General features: G+C 39.4%; 1 protein-coding gene across 1 annotated transcript in view; it reads left to right on the top strand.

Annotated features, from left to right (window-relative positions):
• The window catches only part of LOC127841209 (uncharacterized), a 45,535-nt gene that overhangs the window by 10,878 nt on the left and 14,523 nt on the right, over positions 1-20,134 (top strand). The window contains exons 4-21 of the mRNA XM_052369875.1: positions 490-585; positions 1,382-1,487; positions 2,103-2,298; positions 3,760-3,922; positions 4,540-4,632; positions 5,419-5,585; positions 6,178-6,289; positions 8,040-8,220; positions 8,979-9,377; positions 9,605-9,694; positions 10,160-10,320; positions 10,891-11,035; positions 12,422-12,582; positions 14,060-14,209; positions 16,706-16,833; positions 17,338-17,559; positions 18,389-18,539; positions 19,068-19,187. Of these exons, the coding sequence (XP_052225835.1) occupies positions 490-585; positions 1,382-1,487; positions 2,103-2,298; positions 3,760-3,922; positions 4,540-4,632; positions 5,419-5,585; positions 6,178-6,289; positions 8,040-8,220; positions 8,979-9,377; positions 9,605-9,694; positions 10,160-10,320; positions 10,891-11,035; positions 12,422-12,582; positions 14,060-14,209; positions 16,706-16,833; positions 17,338-17,559; positions 18,389-18,539; positions 19,068-19,187 (2,841 nt within the window). The remainder of the gene's footprint in view (positions 1-489; positions 586-1,381; positions 1,488-2,102; positions 2,299-3,759; positions 3,923-4,539; positions 4,633-5,418; positions 5,586-6,177; positions 6,290-8,039; positions 8,221-8,978; positions 9,378-9,604; positions 9,695-10,159; positions 10,321-10,890; positions 11,036-12,421; positions 12,583-14,059; positions 14,210-16,705; positions 16,834-17,337; positions 17,560-18,388; positions 18,540-19,067; positions 19,188-20,134) is intronic.

Here is a 20,134-nt window from a genome sequence, read left to right as displayed (position 1 = left end):
ACAGGCTAATCAGGAGCGATACTTTTTCGCTTTATTTGTATTTTTCGTTTCGTCTCTTCTAATTGCGAACTGCACAGGCTAATCTTCGATGACACTTGACACACATGCATTAAGAACGGATTGACATACTGTTCTGACAAGGCACTTTTATGTGATAAAAACCCTTAATTAGTAAACGCGAGTCACGATTTTTATTTCATTATCTAAGCAGCCTTGTTAAGACACTGATTTTACGACTGTTATATGAGGCTTAAACTCAACAAATCGTCGTTTGTCATTACAGCAGCAGAACACTTAGTCACAAAATTGTCGTCTGACAAATTAGGAGCAGAAAACTGAAACCCAAAATTCCGTCAGCTATTTCAGGAGCAGAAAACATAAACACAACATTGCCGTCAGTCATTTCAGGATCAGAAAACTGAAACACAAAATTGGCGTCTACTTATTCAGGAGAAAACTTAAACTAAAAAATGTTGTCTGCCGTTTCAGGAGCAGAAGCTGCACCCGATGGTGGACGCCCCTGTGCGAGACATTATTGACGCCCTGCGGAACATGCTGCGGAGAGTGCAGCACCAGCTCGCACGAGTAAGATGACGTAAAACTTGACGTCATAATAAGGGCCGCGTGCTGGGAAAATTTTAATTAATGCATATGCGTAAAGTGTCGTCTTATATAAGCCTGTGCTGTCCGCACCAGCTAATAAGGGACGAAACGTTTCGCTTTTATAGATTTTTTTTGGTTGAAAGGAAGTGTTTTCGAAACGATAATCCATTTGAGATGAAAAGTTTGGTCCCTGATTGTACTGTACAGTCTAATCTCGGACGAAATTTAACGCATATGCATTAGGTCCAGTTGTTTACTTACGCGACTCAAATAATGCTGAACGTTGCTCGTAGTGATATAATCTGCTAACTGTACTTTTATGATAAGGGATATATTCGCTGGGAAAATACAAGTCGCGTCATGCGAAAATGTGTATGTTGCCAGTATGATGCGACCAGCACTACTTCAGACCAGTGTGCTACAAAGTCACGCAATGTTTCGTGGTCTCATTAGCGGACAGGGTAGAGCCTGAAAAGACTAATCGATGCACAGCTGGGCTTTAGCTACGCTGGCCGCATATGGCATTAGAGCGATTTGCGCAATACACGACTAACATTATCCTTTACAGACAGAAGCTCAACAGTGTCGACAAGAGCTGTACTAGAAGTGCAATTTTATAAACAAAAAGCCTATATTATTGAATTGTATACACTTTAAAGAAGGCTGTTTTGTGTGTTTCATGTTTTTGATTGAACACACAAACACAAAACTGTACGATTATTATACTCTCGAATATTCAGACATGCAAAACTAAGACATACCCCACTGTTACGCGTAGGTCCAGAACGATTTCTCGAACATCAACAACATCACAAGATGGCGGTACATGACCGGAGTGCGCGCGCATCTCACTACACTGGCCGAGCAAAACGACCACATATACAGTAAATCTTTTCAGTTTCTGTGAAACTTTTCTTCCTTTATTTGTGAATGTTAATTTGGCTTATTTGAATACATAAACAAAATGATGGAAAACTCAACAAGGAATAAAAAAAAAACGTTTATGGCCGGCACGCAAAAATATGGTATGTCGGGTGGATGGAAACAAAAAACTGTTTACGTCTCATTGGTTGTTACATAAATATGTTAGTATAAGAGTTGATTGTATTGGTTGTATTTCTTAATGAATATAACAAATGTACTTTGATATTTAAGGTTTATAATTTAGACGCGTTCTGGGGAAATCGGGCTTTATGCATGTGCGTAAAGTGTTGTCCCAGATTGATATGTGCAGTCCGCACAGGCAAATTACGGACGACACTTCCGCTATTATTGTATTATTCATTTAAAGGATGTATTTTCTTAGAGCAATTTCACTTTAGACCGAAAGATTCGTCCTTTTTAAGCCTGTGCGGGCTTCACATGGCAATCTGGGACGACACTTAACGCACATGCATCCAAGAGTGAGGCTTATATATTAAATATCCATGAATACGTTTATTAAATGAAATGAAACAACGAATACCCGCAAGTTGTCCATTATATGATTTCATTTCCAGGTGTGATGCTTGAAAGTGCTCTTCTCACGAAGCAGATCTATCGGCGCGCCCACGAGAGGCGACATCCGCTTAACTACCGGTATGACGCCACACCGGTTGCGGACATGCGCTACAAGAGCCGGAAGTTCGAAAATGCTGCGCATGAAGAGCTTAAGCAGGCGGAGGATAAAAGAAGTCATGTCAAAGGATCAATTGAGTGAGTTGAGATTCCAGAAGTTTCTAACTGATATTTCAGTATCAGATACGACGGTTTCACGTTTAATCTTTATAATGCATGTGCAGTCCGCACAGGTTTATAGTGCATGTGCAGTCCGCACAGGTTAATAGTGCATGTGCAGTTCGCACAGGTTTATAGTGCATTTGCAGTTCGCACAGGTTTATAGTGCATGTGCAGTTCGCACAGGTTTATAGTGCATGTGCAGTTCGCACAGGTTTATAGTGCATGTGCAGTTCGCACAGGTTTATAGCGCATGTGCAGTTCGCACAGGTTTATAGTGCATGTGCAGTCCGCACAGGTTAATAGTGCATGTGCAGTTCGCACAGGTTTATAGCGCATGTGCAGTCCGCACAGGTTTATAGTGCATGTGCAGTTCGCACAGGTTTATAGTGCATTTGCAGTTCGCACAGGTTTATAGTGCATGTGCAGTTCGCACAGGTTTATAATGCATGTGCAGTCCGCACAGGTTTATAGTGCATGTGCAGTTCGCACAGGTTTATAGTGCATGTGCAGTTCGCACAGGTTTATAGCGCATGTGCAGTTCGCACAGGTTTATAGTGCATGTGCAGTTCGCACAGGTTTATACTGCATGTGCAGTTCGCACAGGTTTTTAGTGCATGTGCAGTTCGCACAGGTTTATAGTGCATGTGCAGTTCGCACAGGTTTAGTGCATGTGCAGTTCGCACAGGTTTATAGTGCATGTGCAGTCCGCACAGGTTTATAGTGCATGTGCAGTTCGCACAAGTTTATAGTGCATGTGCAGTCCGCACAGGTTTATAGCGCATGTGCAGTCCGCACAGGTTTATAGCGCATGTGCAGTTCGCACAGGTTTATACTATACTGCATGTGCAGTTCGCACAGGTTTATAGTGCATGTGCAGTCCGCACAGGTTTATAGCGCATGTGCAGTTCGCACAGGTTTATAGCGCATGTGCAGTTCGCACAGGTTTATAGTGCATGTGCAGTCCGCACAGGTTAATCAGGAACGACACTTTCAGGTTTTATGGAAAACCATGATAAGCTTGTGCCGATTGCACGGGATGACACTTTACGCACATGCATGATGCCCTAATAACTCACAGCGCGGCGCATATGCTATAACAGGCTCGAGTTCATATGCAAGCCTGCTTGTTATGTTTTTCAAATCGAACTGCAGAGTATTTTTTTGCGGACTGGATACTAAATGCAGTATGTATGGCACCAGTGGGCCATGTTTATTAGTCATAAATAATACATTTAATTTCATTTACATTTAAATCAAATTACATGATCGCTTGACAGCAATTACGGTTCAGTAAGCATTATATACACCTCACCTTTTAACGCCACATGTCTTTAAAATATGTAATCTTCAATTCTACTAAATGCTACGTTCCGTTGCTTATGATTACATTTTCATGTTCTTACATCGACATCGAACCTCTTAATATATTTCTCTCAGAAAATGGAAAGTTGTCAACTCCGAGTACATCCGGATGAGTCAGACGCTTGCCGACTGGCACCCAATGAAAGCGATTCACGACCTTGAGCGGCATGCTAACCACACCATGCGCACCGTTATGAACGCCCAGCGTCTTCTTGATACACGACCAAGGCGACTTTCGGTAAGAACCATGTCAATGTTTCTACTGGGTTTCAACATAAATTGACAATACAAATTATTTTGACAAATACATTTTGTTCATTCATACTTTGGAACTAGTTCATTCCATATTGCGAAGATGGTATCAGTACGCAACTGCTAAACAAAGTGCTGAATGGACACAGTTCATGGAGGTGCGCGAAACTTTTCTGACGTTTAATCATGTGACTTAGCCACGCACACTTGCACTACGAACTACTTTTTTAGCCTATTACATGGTTGAGTGGAATGTAAGCCTTAAGCGATGGGACTTACTTCTCAGCTCACTACAGCGTGAGTGGAATGTAGCCGTTGATCAAGAGATTCTATTACTTTTCAAGCCCACTTCAAAGATAAGTAGATATGAGCTGCTGTGCAAAACATGGGGCATTTCTGAGCTACTACTAGGACGAGTAGAATGTTGCTTGTATGCATGAGATAGGACTTCTTTTTGTGCCATCTTCAGCGCTTAGCGCAATGTAACCAGTGTGAAAAAGATGAGACTACTTTCTGAGCCCATTTCAGGGGTGATTGGAATGTAGCCGGTGTACACAACACTATAGATATGTGTTAACGCTGTGCAAATCGTGACTGTTTCAGGTTCGAGACAGCAGCGTTCTGGGTGAGGCTGACCTGAGGCACCTCGTCACCAAGGCTACGACGTTCAATGCTGACACCAAGAGTATCTTGATGGTACGAACTGAAATAAAACCTTTTAATATACAATAAATAAATTTAGATTTGTTACCCCATTGTTCACATATAACGGCTCATATATTGCGAACACGATGTTTTTCACAACAAAACATATTTTCATAACAACTCTTCAACGTAACCGTTTTTTGTGTTAGTTTCTTCACAAAAGTCATGAATATAGTTATAAATGCAGAACTATTTGGAAATCTACTAATACATGAACGTTACTGATATTAGTGTGTCATTTTACATGTAATCAGCGTAATTGTTTACAAGAGGAAGCGGTTTAGTTCGTCGTTTGAATTAATAAAATAAAATAACAAATTCTAATAAAATTAACACAAAATGAACTAATTTAGATGCTATTCAGTTATGTCGACAATAGCGTACCGGTCATATCATTAATGAGTTGATGAGGAGTTCGCACACTTTCCGAGCTATACTCTTTGGAAACATTAAGTAAACGTTTTATTCATGGATTTAACGCTTTAATATTTATACAATCTTTGATATATGGCACGTGTTTTTTCTTCTAATCATGTGACTTACCCCAGTGTTTTTTCTTCGAAGTATCGCGGCTGCGATTGCTTGTGTGACCACAACATGATCTCTCTTTGAAATGTCTACTTTAAAAGTGACGAGAATATATCCGGAATAATAGCTTGAAAACCACACTCACTGACGCCTCTTATTCGCCAGCGTACTCTTCTGTCAACAAAGGTGCAATTGGAAAAAAAAATGCTAACAAAAAGAACTTTGTGTTTTCTATCAATACACGTGCAGGTTAGCATGTCCCTTATTCACGAGATTCGTGACCTCAGGCGGCACCGCTCCACAAGTCACGTGGCCGATATGACGTTCGACGAGAGCCGCATGATGAAGTGGGTGCTGGTGGATAAAGCCGGCATGCATGCCGACGAGCTGCTTAAGGAGGCCACCATGATTCGAATGTGAGTTGGAGGGAATGTGCATGTAGTGTTGAGCCTCGCTCTTTGAAAATGGGCCTCATTGCATGTGGGTTCAGTCTCGTCCCAGATTAGTCTTTGCAGTCCGCACAGACTAGTCAGGGACAACAGTTTCCGCATTTATGAAATTGTTCGTTGATGGGGAAGTCACTTATAAACGCGATAAGTCTATGCGGAAAGTGTCGTCGCTGATATATAAATTCATCAAATTTGAAAAAGGGGAAATGTCCAGCATATTCTTGGCCTTTTACAACAACGTGTATTATATAATATATAAAGTATCAATGACAGTTTTAGCGCAACAGGTCGCCCATCTGAAGACCTCATATTGAGTCTTGAATGCCGTTAACGCTCGATTGGTCATTGTATATTACAAAGTAACCGGCGTAAGGTAAATATACTCAAAAGTACCCCGTGTGCCTTTTAAACGTATTTCCGTACCCGGGGTACTTTGTAGTATATTTAAGATGACTCGGAGTTCTTCAAAACAGTTTTTTATCCGACAACGACCATTTTATTGTTCATAACAGTTCAAGAATAATTGATGATGACAATGATCTTTCGTGTTTATTTTCAGGCAGTTATCTCCCCTGATACGCAGAGCTGCCGCCATATTGGCGAGTAAAGCCAGTTCCGGTTCTGAACGTCAGATTCAAGCGATATCAAACACTCTGCACAGGGACGTCAAGGTTGTTGTCTAAATGAATCTTTCTAAACCCTTTCCGGCACAGATGCGCATTTTGACCCGTTTAAAGTCCCTTCGAAAATCAAATAAAATATAAGACATTTCTTTAAAGAATGAAGTTTTGAAAAATATTTCAAACCATAAGATAATGATGATCTGCAAACAGCATTAAATCTGAACATTTTGCGAGTTACTCGCAGGTTGTTCTGGTATTATGCTGGTTGCATACAGCCATTTTCAATTTGCTTCTGAGTGGGAAAAGGCTACATGGACATATTCATAGATTCACAAATAAGTTTTCAAAAACAAATGGAAATACACTGTATTCAAAAAAGGAATACATTCAAATCAAACACCTGACCAAGATTTTTTAATTCCGTTTCGTTCATAATCAATTATCAATCTAAATAGAAAAACTTACAGTCTTTGTAACGCTGTTCATCGATAATTTTGAAAATACCTGTCTGAATACCGGTTATAGTAGATTTAACTCCCTCGTTATTGAATTTCAAAGTATTTAAACTACAAACCGCTTTAAACTTATTAAATTGGCAAAATGTGTAAAAGAAGCTCTGATTTTAAGAGATAATATTTCTAATGTTGTTACTTAACTTCAAATAGTTATCCTCTATATATAACAGGTACTTCACCTAGTATTTTCGGAACCGTATTCGATGCTGCTTATGTTGACACTATTACTATGTTTATCTTTGTGACATAATTGCCTTTGAAATATCTAGTGTTTAGACGATGTACACTGTGCAAGTCTGAATAAATATTTGCATTGTCTTGTCTTGATAAAGTAGAGCATTCCCCGTCGGAGTTTAATTAAAGGAAGGTTATACGATTTTGTCAAATATTTATGAATTTATATAAAATGTGTTAAAAAGCCTTATTATACATATATTTCAATATAAATTAAAATAAAAGTTAAGAAGACCATGTGTCGAAAAATGCGAAATAAGCCAGATATTTAATTCTGAAATCGAAAATGTCTGTACGGTCGAATTCGCCAGCATGTATATCATGCATGTACGATGTGAATCAAAATTTTGTTTTAAAGATCAATTTAATTTCCTGCAACGATATATATTCATACGACACACGAACACTAACTCCGATCCTAATAAGAAGACGAATGCTTCGGTTATTGTAGGAAAATATGTACATCTTCGTCACAATCGGCTTGGGCGCTAAATTCCCTTTGCTGCATTTTATGAAATTCGTCTTCAATGTATAATTTTTCTTGCCTATTTTGTGTTATTGTAACATATTTTTAAAAATTCATTACAATTTAACACATATACAAATCGTATAAACTCCCTCTAAAACGTATTGTAGCTCCAAATATTCGTGTATGTTCAGTCATAGGAGCTAACTCGCCGTTTTATTTCTTAATAAACAACGATTGATCGAAAATATGTATTCAATATAACATGTGCTCGAGAATGTCGTCTACGTTTACCATTTTATTTCGGATATTGTAAATATATTATGATTTGCTAGATTTGTACTAATGTCTTTAAAGCGGAACGCCTAATGTATTCCGATATAAACTTTATTATGTAATTTCAATATATCAATTGAAATCTAATTATCGAATATATTAGCACAATTTTGAGTACGTTCCTTTGTAAAGATTTTGATTTTTAATGGGCTACAGTTATTGTGTCGGCTGATTTACTATTCTTTAATTGCCACCAGGGAGACGCATTTATTATAATTTGAGTATATTTGTGTTTTTTTTCTTTAAGGAATTGACGCGAATCCTCGACAAGATTCGCGTTATTATTGGAGACCGGACGTTCCGTAAGGCGCGTTGCGAGCATGTGGAGGGTTCCGGTGCTGGGATGGGTGATGACGTAGATGATGATGTCACGATGACCGACTGTAACGAACACATCGAGGAATCAAGTGGGGGCGGAGTGGAAACAGGTAGTAATGAAATTGATAACGTATGTGCGTAAAGGGTCATCCCTGGTTAGCCAGTGCGGACTGCGACACTTTCCGCTTTTATCGTTTAAAGAAAGTCTCTACTTAGTGCAAATCAAATTTAGACGGACAGTGCGGACTGCTCATGCTAATCTGGGATCACACTTTAAGCACGGACATTAAGCACCGTCTTCCCAGAGCGCGTTTGATATGTTACATCAGGCTCGAATCCTTAGGCAAGTCTGATAGTTTTTAATTTGAGACGAAGAATAACCCGTGTTTACCAAGCCATCCGTAGAATACAAAGATTTTTTTTTAAATACTTAGAGGACATTATCTGTATGTTCGCGGGTATGTTTGGTACATCTGATAGTAAATACGAAGAAAAATGAGACCAGTTCCAAGATATCCCTTTAACTGAATTTCACCAAATGTCGTAAGGACTGCGGTGAGGACACTGTTTTGTTGAATGGTTAATTTGTTTTTATTCTCGATACTGATGCTGAGAGTGACGATGACGACGACGAAGACGACGATGATGCTTCTGCTGCTGCTGATGATGATTATTATTATGTGTTGGTTTTTAGACGAAAAAGGAAAGAGGTGGTGATGATGAAGACGAGGATGACGATAACGTTATTTTTTAAGTTCATCGTTTCATTGCACCTTACTGTCAGCAGTGCTCGTTTAAATATTCATATTCCGTTATTTTTACTTATCAGCATCTTAATATTATTACCATTTTAACTTGTGTATTGTAGATTTACCAGAAGGATCGGGGGAGGTTGACGCTCTTACTGTTGATCTCGGCCAGCCCGGAATAAGCGGTCTCCCGGAAGTGGTAACTAGCGCTAACATCGCCGATCTCATACTCGATCCCGACGAGATCCTTCTCATTGACGACGATACCGCCGCGAATTCAGACACCCTGTCGACATCCGCGCCTTCGACGGCGACCACCACTCAACCGGAAGTCAATGACAATAACCCGTCAAGTACCGCTAAACAGGACAGTACACGAACTGCGAGGTCAGCGGACGTCCGTGGATTTATCAATCTAGGGATAAGCGACCCTTTTGGGAATTTCTCGCCGTATCCGGCGGGAGGAGCGGCGGTCAAGAGCCTCGACGGAAACCATGACGCCAACCAAGAAGCAATTAGTATGACAATATTAATATCACATGTTTGTCGATTTTCGTTACTTTGAGATTTAAATTGCATCACGTCGTACTGGTTTTCCGAATAAGCAGGCGTTTTTGTATGCTAAACGTTAGAAAATAGTGTTATATATATTTTAAAGTGTACGTGCAAAAAAGAGAATCAGTGAACGCGAGTGTATTAATGATGTGATTATCTGCATACGAAACGTGTTAACTTTATGATCTAGATGCAGCAATTCGGAAGCGACTGTCCGGCTACGTTCATACAAGTCGGGGTTTGTTTAACCAATCACGTGACCTGAAAACGATACTTCAAGGTGGGGATGGCAACATCAGTAACTAGAAAAACGGGGTTTAATTCACGTGCCTAAACTGTCGCTCCAGATTATCATGTGCAGTCCGCTCAGGATAATCAGGTACGACACTTTCCACCATAACTGGGTATTTGTTAAGAAGAAACTTCCTTTTAACGGCAAATACCATAAAAGCGGAAAGTCTCGTACCTGATTAACCTGTGCGAATTGCACAGGCTAATGTGGGACTTCATTTAACGCACATGCTTTAAGTCCCGTTTGCCTATAGCGGGCGGCTTTTTTAAACGAATATTTGAATTTCTCATTATATTTAATTTGTTTTTATATATGGTATATAAGTAGTATAATAATATGTAAGAACGACTCAACTTAACGAACTTTTTTAATCATCGGCACCACCTTTTATACAATTATTCAATATTAGCGGACTAAAACCATTTATCGACCATAAGCCAATTTTCTATTCAGACCTCTCAAATGCTTGGTCGAATGTGAGCAGCAAGTTTTCTGCCCTTGAGAATTTCACAATGGTGGCAAAATCGGCCGTGGCAGAGTACAGGGTTAAGGCCAATTACGTCAGGACGTCAAATGCCCGCATTGCTGACATCACTAACAGAATCGACCTACAGGTACGTCATTGAATTTATTCTTCTGCATTAATGATAGAATGTACTACTAGTATGTTTCAACATCACAGAAATAATGCAAGTGAAATATTCGATTAATTATACACTGTTTCAGCATTTACTATTCTCATTTTTTAATTAAAGGATAAACATGTAATGAAATATTGTTCGTCAAGTTAGCCATGCTTTTCGCGGTGTGACATTAAATACCGAAGTCAGCCAAAAGTTTTGTTGACAAAATCATGATACGGAAACAGAAAACGCAAGTAGCAAATGCGTTTTCCTTGATTTTTCGTTAAATACAACGATTTTTGGTGGAAGAAAATTAAAATGTTAACAATAAGATTATAAATTGATTATTATGCAAGCGAAATTATCTGAAATATAGGAAAAACTCTACGCGGCACACGCAGAAATGCCAATGAAAGCCGTACCTATCTTTACTATTTTTTTACAAAGAGTAATATAAAGTAATGCTATTTTTTACATTCCATTGCCTTCATTGAACTTTGAAATGCATTTCACATGAAAATACTTTTACCTAATAAGTATATTAATAGTTTGATATCTCAGGCATCTGTCATCGACTCCCAGTGTAAAAATGCTGTACAGACGGCGGAACGGAAGCTGACCGAATTCCAGAAGTATAGCGCTGAAAATCAGGACACTTCCGGTCAGGCACCAGATCCAGTCGCCGTACAGCAAGCGGTCAACGCAGGTGCTTGCATTTCATATTTTTATTTGAGAGTCGTTAGTGGTAAACACGACCTACTTCATGTGCGTAAAGTGTTGTTCAATAAGCCTGTGCAGGCTACATTGGCTAATCAGGAACGACACTTACCGCCTTTATGGTATTTGTCGTTTGAATGAAGTTTCTTCTTAGAGAAAATCAGTCATGGCGGAACGTTTCGTCCCTGATTGGCCAATGAGACGTATTTAAATGCGTATTAAAGTGGTAAAGGGTTAACCGCGTTTTCCCCTAGCGGGGCTCTTTATTATCTAATATATCGTTGCAACAACAACAACAACAATCTTGTCCCAACGATAACGACCTCGTGACAGCTTAGTAAGTCGTGGTAACGATATAACCAACTCCTTGGAATTACACTTTTAGTCCTGGTTACGACTCATGATAACGACACAGCAACTGACGGGAACGAGATAACTTACTCGTCGTTACGGCGTAAAATAGAAACAAGATATGTAGCCTATTAGAATACACGTTTTAACGCCTGTTTATAATAGCTGAAACGATTCAAGCTTAATTAAAAACCAGACAGATGACACAGAAGTCGGATTTTTTTTAATACGACTAAGTATCGCGTGCGAATACTTAAAAGGTCGTTTGAACGACATAACTAACTCGTGCGAACAACTTGAAAGTTGTGGAATGAACACGCGTACAAACTACTTACGACGAAACTACCTAATTCTAGTGGGTTCGGTGTGCCAATATCACGACTTGCATATCTTGTCCCAAATTATTAAGTCATTCCGACGAGTTACCGGTAGGTATCTAATTTCACGACTTACTAGGTCTTTCCAACGATCTTGTTTAATCGTTACCTTGTCTTCCCCAATCATTCCTACGAGTGCGTTATCTCATAAAACACAAAGATGTAATATCTATGCTAAGATATATTGGCGCTTTTTACTTTTCAAACGGTGTTTTCTGTTGGTATATTAAATCGTTATCTCGGATCTCGTTCATACGGTCAACTAAGTTGCTCCCACGAGTTATATATGATTATTACCACGAGTTAGAATTTCCTTTTCCACGATTAAGAACGTGATGTAGCAGCTTTAAACATAAAACTAATGTATTTTCGTATAAGTGTCATATCAATATATTGTATTAATAGAAAACTTGTTGAGCCACGCTTGAGAAAAACGAAACCTAATGCATGTACGGACTGCATAGGCTAATCTGGTACGAAACACTTTGCATAAACTGGATTTTTGCTTAGAGGAGACTTTCTTTAAACGAAAAGTACGATGCATGCGGAACGTTTCGTCCCTTATAAGCCTGTGCAGTCCGCACATGCATTAGGTTTCGTTTTCCAATTGTTAAACGGATATGTCAGAGTGATCATTTGTGCTCTAGTGAAGCAAGCGAGCACCAATGCCAATGAGATTCAACGCCTGACTGAGCTACACCCGGACCCATGCGGAGCCGTCGATCGCCACGACCGTCACATCCGGGGAAACATCACTCGCCTGAGGGAGCAGATTGAGCACGCCCGGACGATTGCTGCCACCATGCAGGTATCACGTGACATCGGCGGCGGAGGGCCGCTCGTGTTTGGATGACGATATCGAGCATTTTATTAGCTCTTGTTTATGCCTACCCCCTCGAAGAAGGCGGTAAAAAGCAGTCGCACTGCCCGTCCGTCTGGGAAAAGTTTCATGTCTCTTACATAATTGTCCCATACTATGATGGATTTAGGTTTAACTTTCCCTTCATACCCACTATCATAAGACGACTTTTCGCATGAAGCAGCCGTCTCCCTACCTCAAAGGTCAAGATCACATTTAGAGATCAAAGGTCAAATTTGGACATACATATGTAATACATCTTAAAATTGCTGTCTCAGCCATAGCTTTTTCATAATTATGTTGATTGTTTTTTAATTACTTGGAACTAATGAAAACCACCAAAGGACGACGTGTCGCGTGCAACACTTGTTGCTCATCAACTAGCGTGAAAATTCCTATCTTATCCACAACTGCGCCGTAAATAGATGGATTTTAAAACTTGATACAAACTAATCCATCAGAAGACGACGTGTCAAGTGTAACACCGGTTTCTCTTTACCAAATGCCAAGGTCACACTTTTGAAAGTAAAATTTAGCAATCAAAAAGCTTTTTCGGACTTATCTTTGCGGTTTGCATTCCTCATGATATTTTAAAATAGCTCACCACTTATGACCTTCGTTAGCAGAAATCAGTTCGTATGTGTTTATCTACCTCAAGGGTCAAGGTCATATCCAGAGCTGAAAGGTCCAAACGGCTTGTCACGGCTGCTAGTTAATCATCATGCTTTTTAAAAATTACCACCATAAGGAGACTGAGTGTCGCGTGCATCACCCGTCAGTTTACATAAAAGGTCAATTTCAAACTTAGAGATCAAAAGCAAACTTTGGTCGTAACAAGCTTGTTGGTGAAATAGTTGAGTTTTTGAGACAAAGTAGAATGTTGCGTCTTCCGTGCCGTATATAAACATGACGTGTTTACTTCGGAAATAGTTTCTGTATGTGCACGTTATTTTTTTGGACAGTGGAAGCTTGACTTGAATAACGGTCGTGTCTGTTCCCACTAATATATATCACAAGACTTCGGTCTTGGTTTTGTCTGATAAAGTGCACAGCAATGTATCTTCATAAAATTTGCGTTCTTTGTAGTCCGTCTTAACGATTTAGTAAAGTTTGCCTTGTACTTCAGAATGGTAGACAATAGCGATAAATGAACACAATTTATATTGTGCTATGCACTTGTTATTCTGTCTCGAGTTCATCCTCTTTAACTTCCTGTTTGAGGTCGCCCTGTCGTAGTGGATATAGTGTCCGCCTAGCGACCGGGAGATCACGAGTTCAGTCTGTGGGAGCGTTCCTCGGTCATTACAAAGTCACCAAGAACTGGTTCTACAGACTCGAGTGCGTTTTAATAAGCCTAAGGCTTTCGATGAAATTGAGCTAGGTTAAAATAGGTTAAGATTTACACATAACTTACCTGTGTTTACAGCTCTCAGTTGCTCTAACGAAGGACAGACAACTTCGGCTTCCAATTCCGGAGTACGCGGTACAGGACACGCCTCTCTCGTCAAACTTGCTCGTGATGGTCCGTCCTTCTGACGTCACTGGTCATCTTATGACCATCAATTACAATGAAACGGTCTGTTATATAAACATCATTTTTAGTTATTCTCTTGCTAACAACTAAGATTAATACCACGTTTTGCAAGCCAGCTTTGTTAGGCACTATAAACCTAATAACTGCTGCATCCGCGCCGAGAAAGAGTTGTATCATTTAAACCAGAGGTTTCAGATCTTCTATTTTATTCACACATAGACACATAGTGTGAATATTACGGAATCCGGATAGTGCCATCTAAAATCTCGCCCTTCTTTCATCAAGGGCGACACTAGACACACAAAGCGATACACGATGTTTTGAAAAATATCGTGCGTTGCCGCGACTGTCGCGAAAAGTATCGAGTATCGCTTCGTGTGTCGTGTGTCGCGGTCTGAAATTACACCTCGATACACGAGATTCTGATACTTTGGGCGATATTTAATCATTAATAAAATGTCGCGCGTCGCCGCGACTGTCGCGCAAAATATCGTGCGTCGTTTCGTGTTTCGTGCGTCGCCCATTGAACGCGAGACACGACACACGAAGCGATACACTATATATTTTGCGCGACAGTCGCGGCGACGCACGATATTTTGCGCGACAGTCGCGCCGACTTAAGATATTGTTCGCGACAGTCGCGGCGACGCACGCTATTTTGCGCGACAGTCGCGGCGACGCACGATATATTTAACACGATGTATCGCCTTTTGGGCTACCTTCACGAGGGCGATATATCGTGTTAAATATATCGTGCGTCGCCGCGACTGTCGGCTTTGATGAAAGAAGGGCGATATTATAGTTGGCACTATCCGGATTCCGTAGAATATCGTGTTAAATTGAATAGTTTTTTTACGGAGCGTATATAGAAAAAAATCAATAAACAATTTTTGAATTATATACGTGTCCCATTCAGGAATTTGGTTAGTTAATTTTTTTAGGACGGTGGTAAGTAAATTCATTCAGGACGGTGGTTAGTGAATTCATTCATGACGATGGTAAGTTAGCTCATTCAGGACAATGGTTAGTTAGTTCACTCAACACGGTGGGAAGTTAGTTCATTCAGGACGATTATAAGTTAGTTCATTAAGGACGGTTGTTAATAAGTTCATTTAGGACGGTGGGTAGTTAGTTCGTTCAGGATGTAGGTAAGTTTGGTTATTCCGGACCATTTTGAGTTAGTTCATTCAGGACGGTGGTTACTTATTTCATTAAGAACGGTGATAAGTTAGTTCATTCAGGACGGTGGTAAGCTATTTCATTCAGCAAGGTGGGTAGAAAGTTCATTCAGCACGGTGTTAAGTTAGTTCATTAAGGACGGTGGTTAGTTAGTTCATTGAGGAATGTGTTTAGTTAATTTATTCAGGACTGTGGTTAGTAAATTCATTCAGGACGATGGTTAGTGAGTTCATTCATGACGGTGGTTTGTTGGTTCATTCAAGACGGTTGTTAGTTAATTCATTCAGAACGGTGGTAAGTTAGTTTATTCAACGCGGTGGGTAGTTACTTCATCCAGGGCAGTGGTAATTTTGTTTATTTAAGACGGTTGTTTAGTTCTTTTTGGACGGTTCGTAGTTAGTTTATTCAGGTGGTTAGTTAGTTCACTCAGGACGGTGGTTATCTAGTTCATTCAGGAATTGTAAGTGAGTTCATTGAGGACAGTTCATACAACCAGGTCATTCCGGCCGATTTTTAGTTAGTTTATTCAAGACGGTGGTTACTAAGTTCATTCAGGACGGTGGTTAGTGTGTTCATTCCGGACGGTGGCTAATTAGTTCAGTAAAGACGGTGGTTAGTAAGGTGTTTCAGAAAAGCTCTGGTCCTGAAAGATTGGGTTCCATGGTCCATATTCCAGACATTACCACGAATACACACGTACATTCATAAGATGCGTACTATTCTTGTGACTTATTCATTTATATATTATAGTTTAAAGAAGTTGATTCAACACACTATTGGGTTTCTTTCTTAGGTTTTTGGTATGGGTGCAGAATCAATGGGTTTACACACGGGCTGGACATAATGTTAACACATCGTTAAGAACTTTATTTTTTTCAAATATCTCAAGTTATTGAAAAACATTTGCACAAATCTTTAGTGCATTAAAGACAGTTTTTCTTGCAGTGTGTGCCGGTATCTTAAGGTATAAGAATAAATCCTTGAATACGTCTGAAATTTGGTGAAAACAATTCACGTTCCTTGTAGCAAAACCGTGCAGTACACACGGAATTTTTTAACAAGAACACAGGCTTATTAAATAAAGTAATTCTGATAAATTTAACATTGCCATAAGCAGCATAAAAAATCTGTCTTTTATGCACATGTTGAATTCTTAAGAAAAAAATGTTTTAAAAAGTTAGAACTATTTGAAAAAGCACCACTTACCGGTGTGTTTAAATCCATTAAAATTTAATTGGGAGCCCCACAAAGTCACGTGATCGTGCACCCTGCTTAATGTTTCGTGATTTTTCAGATTTAAATCTTGTGTTGTATTTGTTTGCAATAATATCGCTGATGCTGTTGTCGTCGTTATTGCAGGGTTCAGTGTCTGTACATCTGAAAGATCGTCTGCCTGTCTTAAAGCAGACGTTCGATGGCAATGACGTCACAGAAGATGGAAGAAGTCCACTCGAAACAGACGTGTGGTACAAAATTATGCTGGAAAGGTGGCTTAACTGCTTTAGATTTATCAATAAAACTCGTGTTGTAAAACTCGTTTAATAATGGCTATTTAGCAGTATATTGAAATTAAGTTTCTAGTATAATCATTTGAACTACTCGCTTTATACAATATATACACGTATTCAATTACTTGTTGCTACCATTAGTCTTTTATATTAAACCAATTACTCTTCTATTCAGCCATACGCAACATTTTATACTTTTCTATTTGTATGTGTTTAGACTTGCCATATACATTTAAGGTAATTTTCAAAAGTATCACTCTTTACGTGCAATCTTTAGCTACATTGCACTCTCGTAATACACGATTAAATGCATCAGCCCCGTATCTACTATACGAAGCAGATGGAAATAATAGATTTAACAGAAAGATACAATTTCCATTTTTTGGATCAACGCATAAACCATGTACATTTTGCGACTTGTTATAAGCCTTATCTTAGTATTTCCGTGTCCTTATTATTATTTTGGATAATAAATCTCAATAGATTTGCGACCTCCCACAAGTTAACAGTGAAGGGAACTTCCGGACAGGAGTCAAGCGTCTCCGTGAATTCCACCAAGCTTTTCGATGACCTAGATTGGTCGCGCGCCACATCCGTGTTGCTAGGCGACACTAAACGCTCGATGGGCTGCGCGGGTGGTCTTACTGTGAACAGCCGGATACTGGCCTTGGAGGGCGCCGTCGCGGGCTCATGTTCTAACTCCGTGTACGTATTTGAGTCTCGTTCTGGGAAAACTGGGCTTAATTCATTAGGCTCAATATGTCGTCGCATATTAGGAAGACACTTTCCGCTTAAATGGAATTTTCTATCAAAAAGAGGTCTCTTCTAAAAGAAAATACCAATACGGACTACACAGGCTAATCTTTGATGATACTTTACGCACATGCTTTAAGTCCAGTTCTCCAAGAACGAGGCTCATTTGTAAATGGCAACTATGTTGTGGCGCCTGTGTCTATTTCATAGCTCTATACTGCATGATTGTTTCCCTCCATTTATGTATATTTTTGCCGACTACAATTTGCTTAATTTGTAACTACTTACAAGTTAATATCTAATTTCAGTAAATTAATTTCTGTTTGTAACGGTGTTTCGGAAGAGCCGCATGTTGCTTCGCACTTTCGATAATTGGCTTACACAGGAGCGAAATCATGATAAAATTCACAGTATGTGAAAACAGTTGGTCTCTTTCTGCGAGAATTGGGCTAAATGTTTGTGTGTAAAGTGCCGTCCCAGATTAGCCTGTGCAGTATGCTTGGACTGATCTGGGGCGATACTTTCCGCCTAAACTGGATTTTCGTTTATAAGAGACATTAACCGTATTTTCGCGTTTCTATCTTGTATAAACATGCAAAAGGGTGAGGGCGTGAAAACGCGATATCGCAATATTCATTTCAGAATCACTCTATTTGCATCGCAATCTCGCAACGTGTGCGTAATCACGATGTGAGGTTGCAAAAAAAAACAATAAGATATTACAGAAATACTATGCTGGCTCGCAAGTTTCATTTTGATATCTCGCATATTACTTTTTCAGAGCGTTTCAACCGGAAGATATGTCCTTAATACTGGATGGAACTGGATTTGCGCGATACAATTTAGACCGGCAGCGCTCTATACGCGATTTAGAACTACAGTTCACTTCGTATTCTGACGGCGAAGTGACAAGCTTCCAGACTAAATATATGGTAAATACTACTAAATAGGCTTTTGGTGATGAATCTATTTCGTTAATTGAAGTCATGCAGTTGTCAGTTACTGATATAGGTATGTGCAGTAAGTAGTACTTGAAAACAAGCTTACATGTGAGTAAACTGACTGGTGATATTATTAAAATTCTGCTGAAAACGTTGAAAATTTTCACAAACAAACAAATTCATAAGTGCACTTGTCATCTCACGTGAGTGAATCGGAAAGTTATATACTGATTGAGTACTCTCTGTTTCCGATGTGCTTCAGTTTAGGTAAGCCTCTTGATGACACTTTAGAACTTCATCGTTTTAATATTTGAAAATCTTATAGAAACACTTTACTTGGTTGAATATAAGTGAAAACAATGGACCACTGTAGTTTTCGGTATATATGGAAAGTTACATAAATACATTCTTTAAATCACTTCCAAGTGTCATTTTATTTCAAAACAATCGACAAAATATTTCACCGTTGAATATAGACCATCTCATTGTTTTTTTTTCTAAATCTACATATCACATCAGACGACCAAACTTCACGTGCGCGTGTCTGGCGGGAAACTTCACGTGCTTCTCAGCCACAACAACATCGAGACCCGCCTGGTCAGCAAACAGCTCGTGTTTGGGGAACCTCTTACACTCAAGGTGACAAGGGTTGTAAAGAGGGAATATCGGTGTTATTTTCGCAAATAAAGACTCTTCTCTTTTTATACCCCCCTTTATGATTATTATACCCCACCCCTATTTGAAGAGGCGGGGTATGTTGTTTTTCATCTGTCCGTCCGTCCGCTGGATGGATAGTAAGATTGTCCGTCCGCTGCCCGATATCTATGCAGAACGCTTTGACCAACGATCATGCACATTGGCACGATGTTTACATGGGAAGAAAGGGGGACGCCTAACAATTATGATGTCAACAGGTCAAAGGCCATACGGTACAAAATAGTCATTTCAAGTACCTTTATATTAGTGCTCATACGGGTACCCGAAAATACCCGAAACCGCGGGTCAAAAAAATACCCGCGATTCCGGGTCAAAGTTTTCGCAAACGGTACCGGGTTGGGTCAATATGTTTTCAAAAGAACGGCGTAAAATCAACTCTGCCGTTTTGTTCTGGCCGTTTTGAAATGTGCCGTTCTGACTTTCCATCTCGCTTCCGGATTAAATAATATACAGGTTACGCATGCGCAATTAATTTCCTTCTATATTACATAGAAAATAGTTGAAGTTCGATATCAATTTTTACCATGACCAAGCGTTTCAGTACTATATCATCATACATCATTGGAAAGATAAATGCATAATCTTTTTTAAAAATGCATGTCATCAAATTCTATGTGTTGTAACTCAAGATATTTACCTTAGAATAGGCACAACAGTTTTGACAGATGTGGATGCGACCATTTTGGGCTCAAATAGTATGACCTACTTTCAAAGCCGGGAACCATCAACAGAAAAAGTAGAGCACAAAAAATTGCTTTTTTTTCTTATTGCTTACAAATATACCTTCAAATTAATACCAAAAACAACCATTTGCAATGTATTTTACAAATCCTATGCAGCATGCACTGAACAATGTGTGCTAAGTATCA

The sequence above is a fragment of the Dreissena polymorpha genome, chromosome 8, assembly GCF_020536995.1.
Source record: "Dreissena polymorpha isolate Duluth1 chromosome 8, UMN_Dpol_1.0, whole genome shotgun sequence".
NCBI lineage: Eukaryota > Metazoa > Mollusca > Bivalvia > Myida > Dreissenidae > Dreissena > Dreissena polymorpha.
Note: the sequence above shows the minus strand (reverse complement) of the source record. Positions and strands in the feature narration are given on the sequence as shown.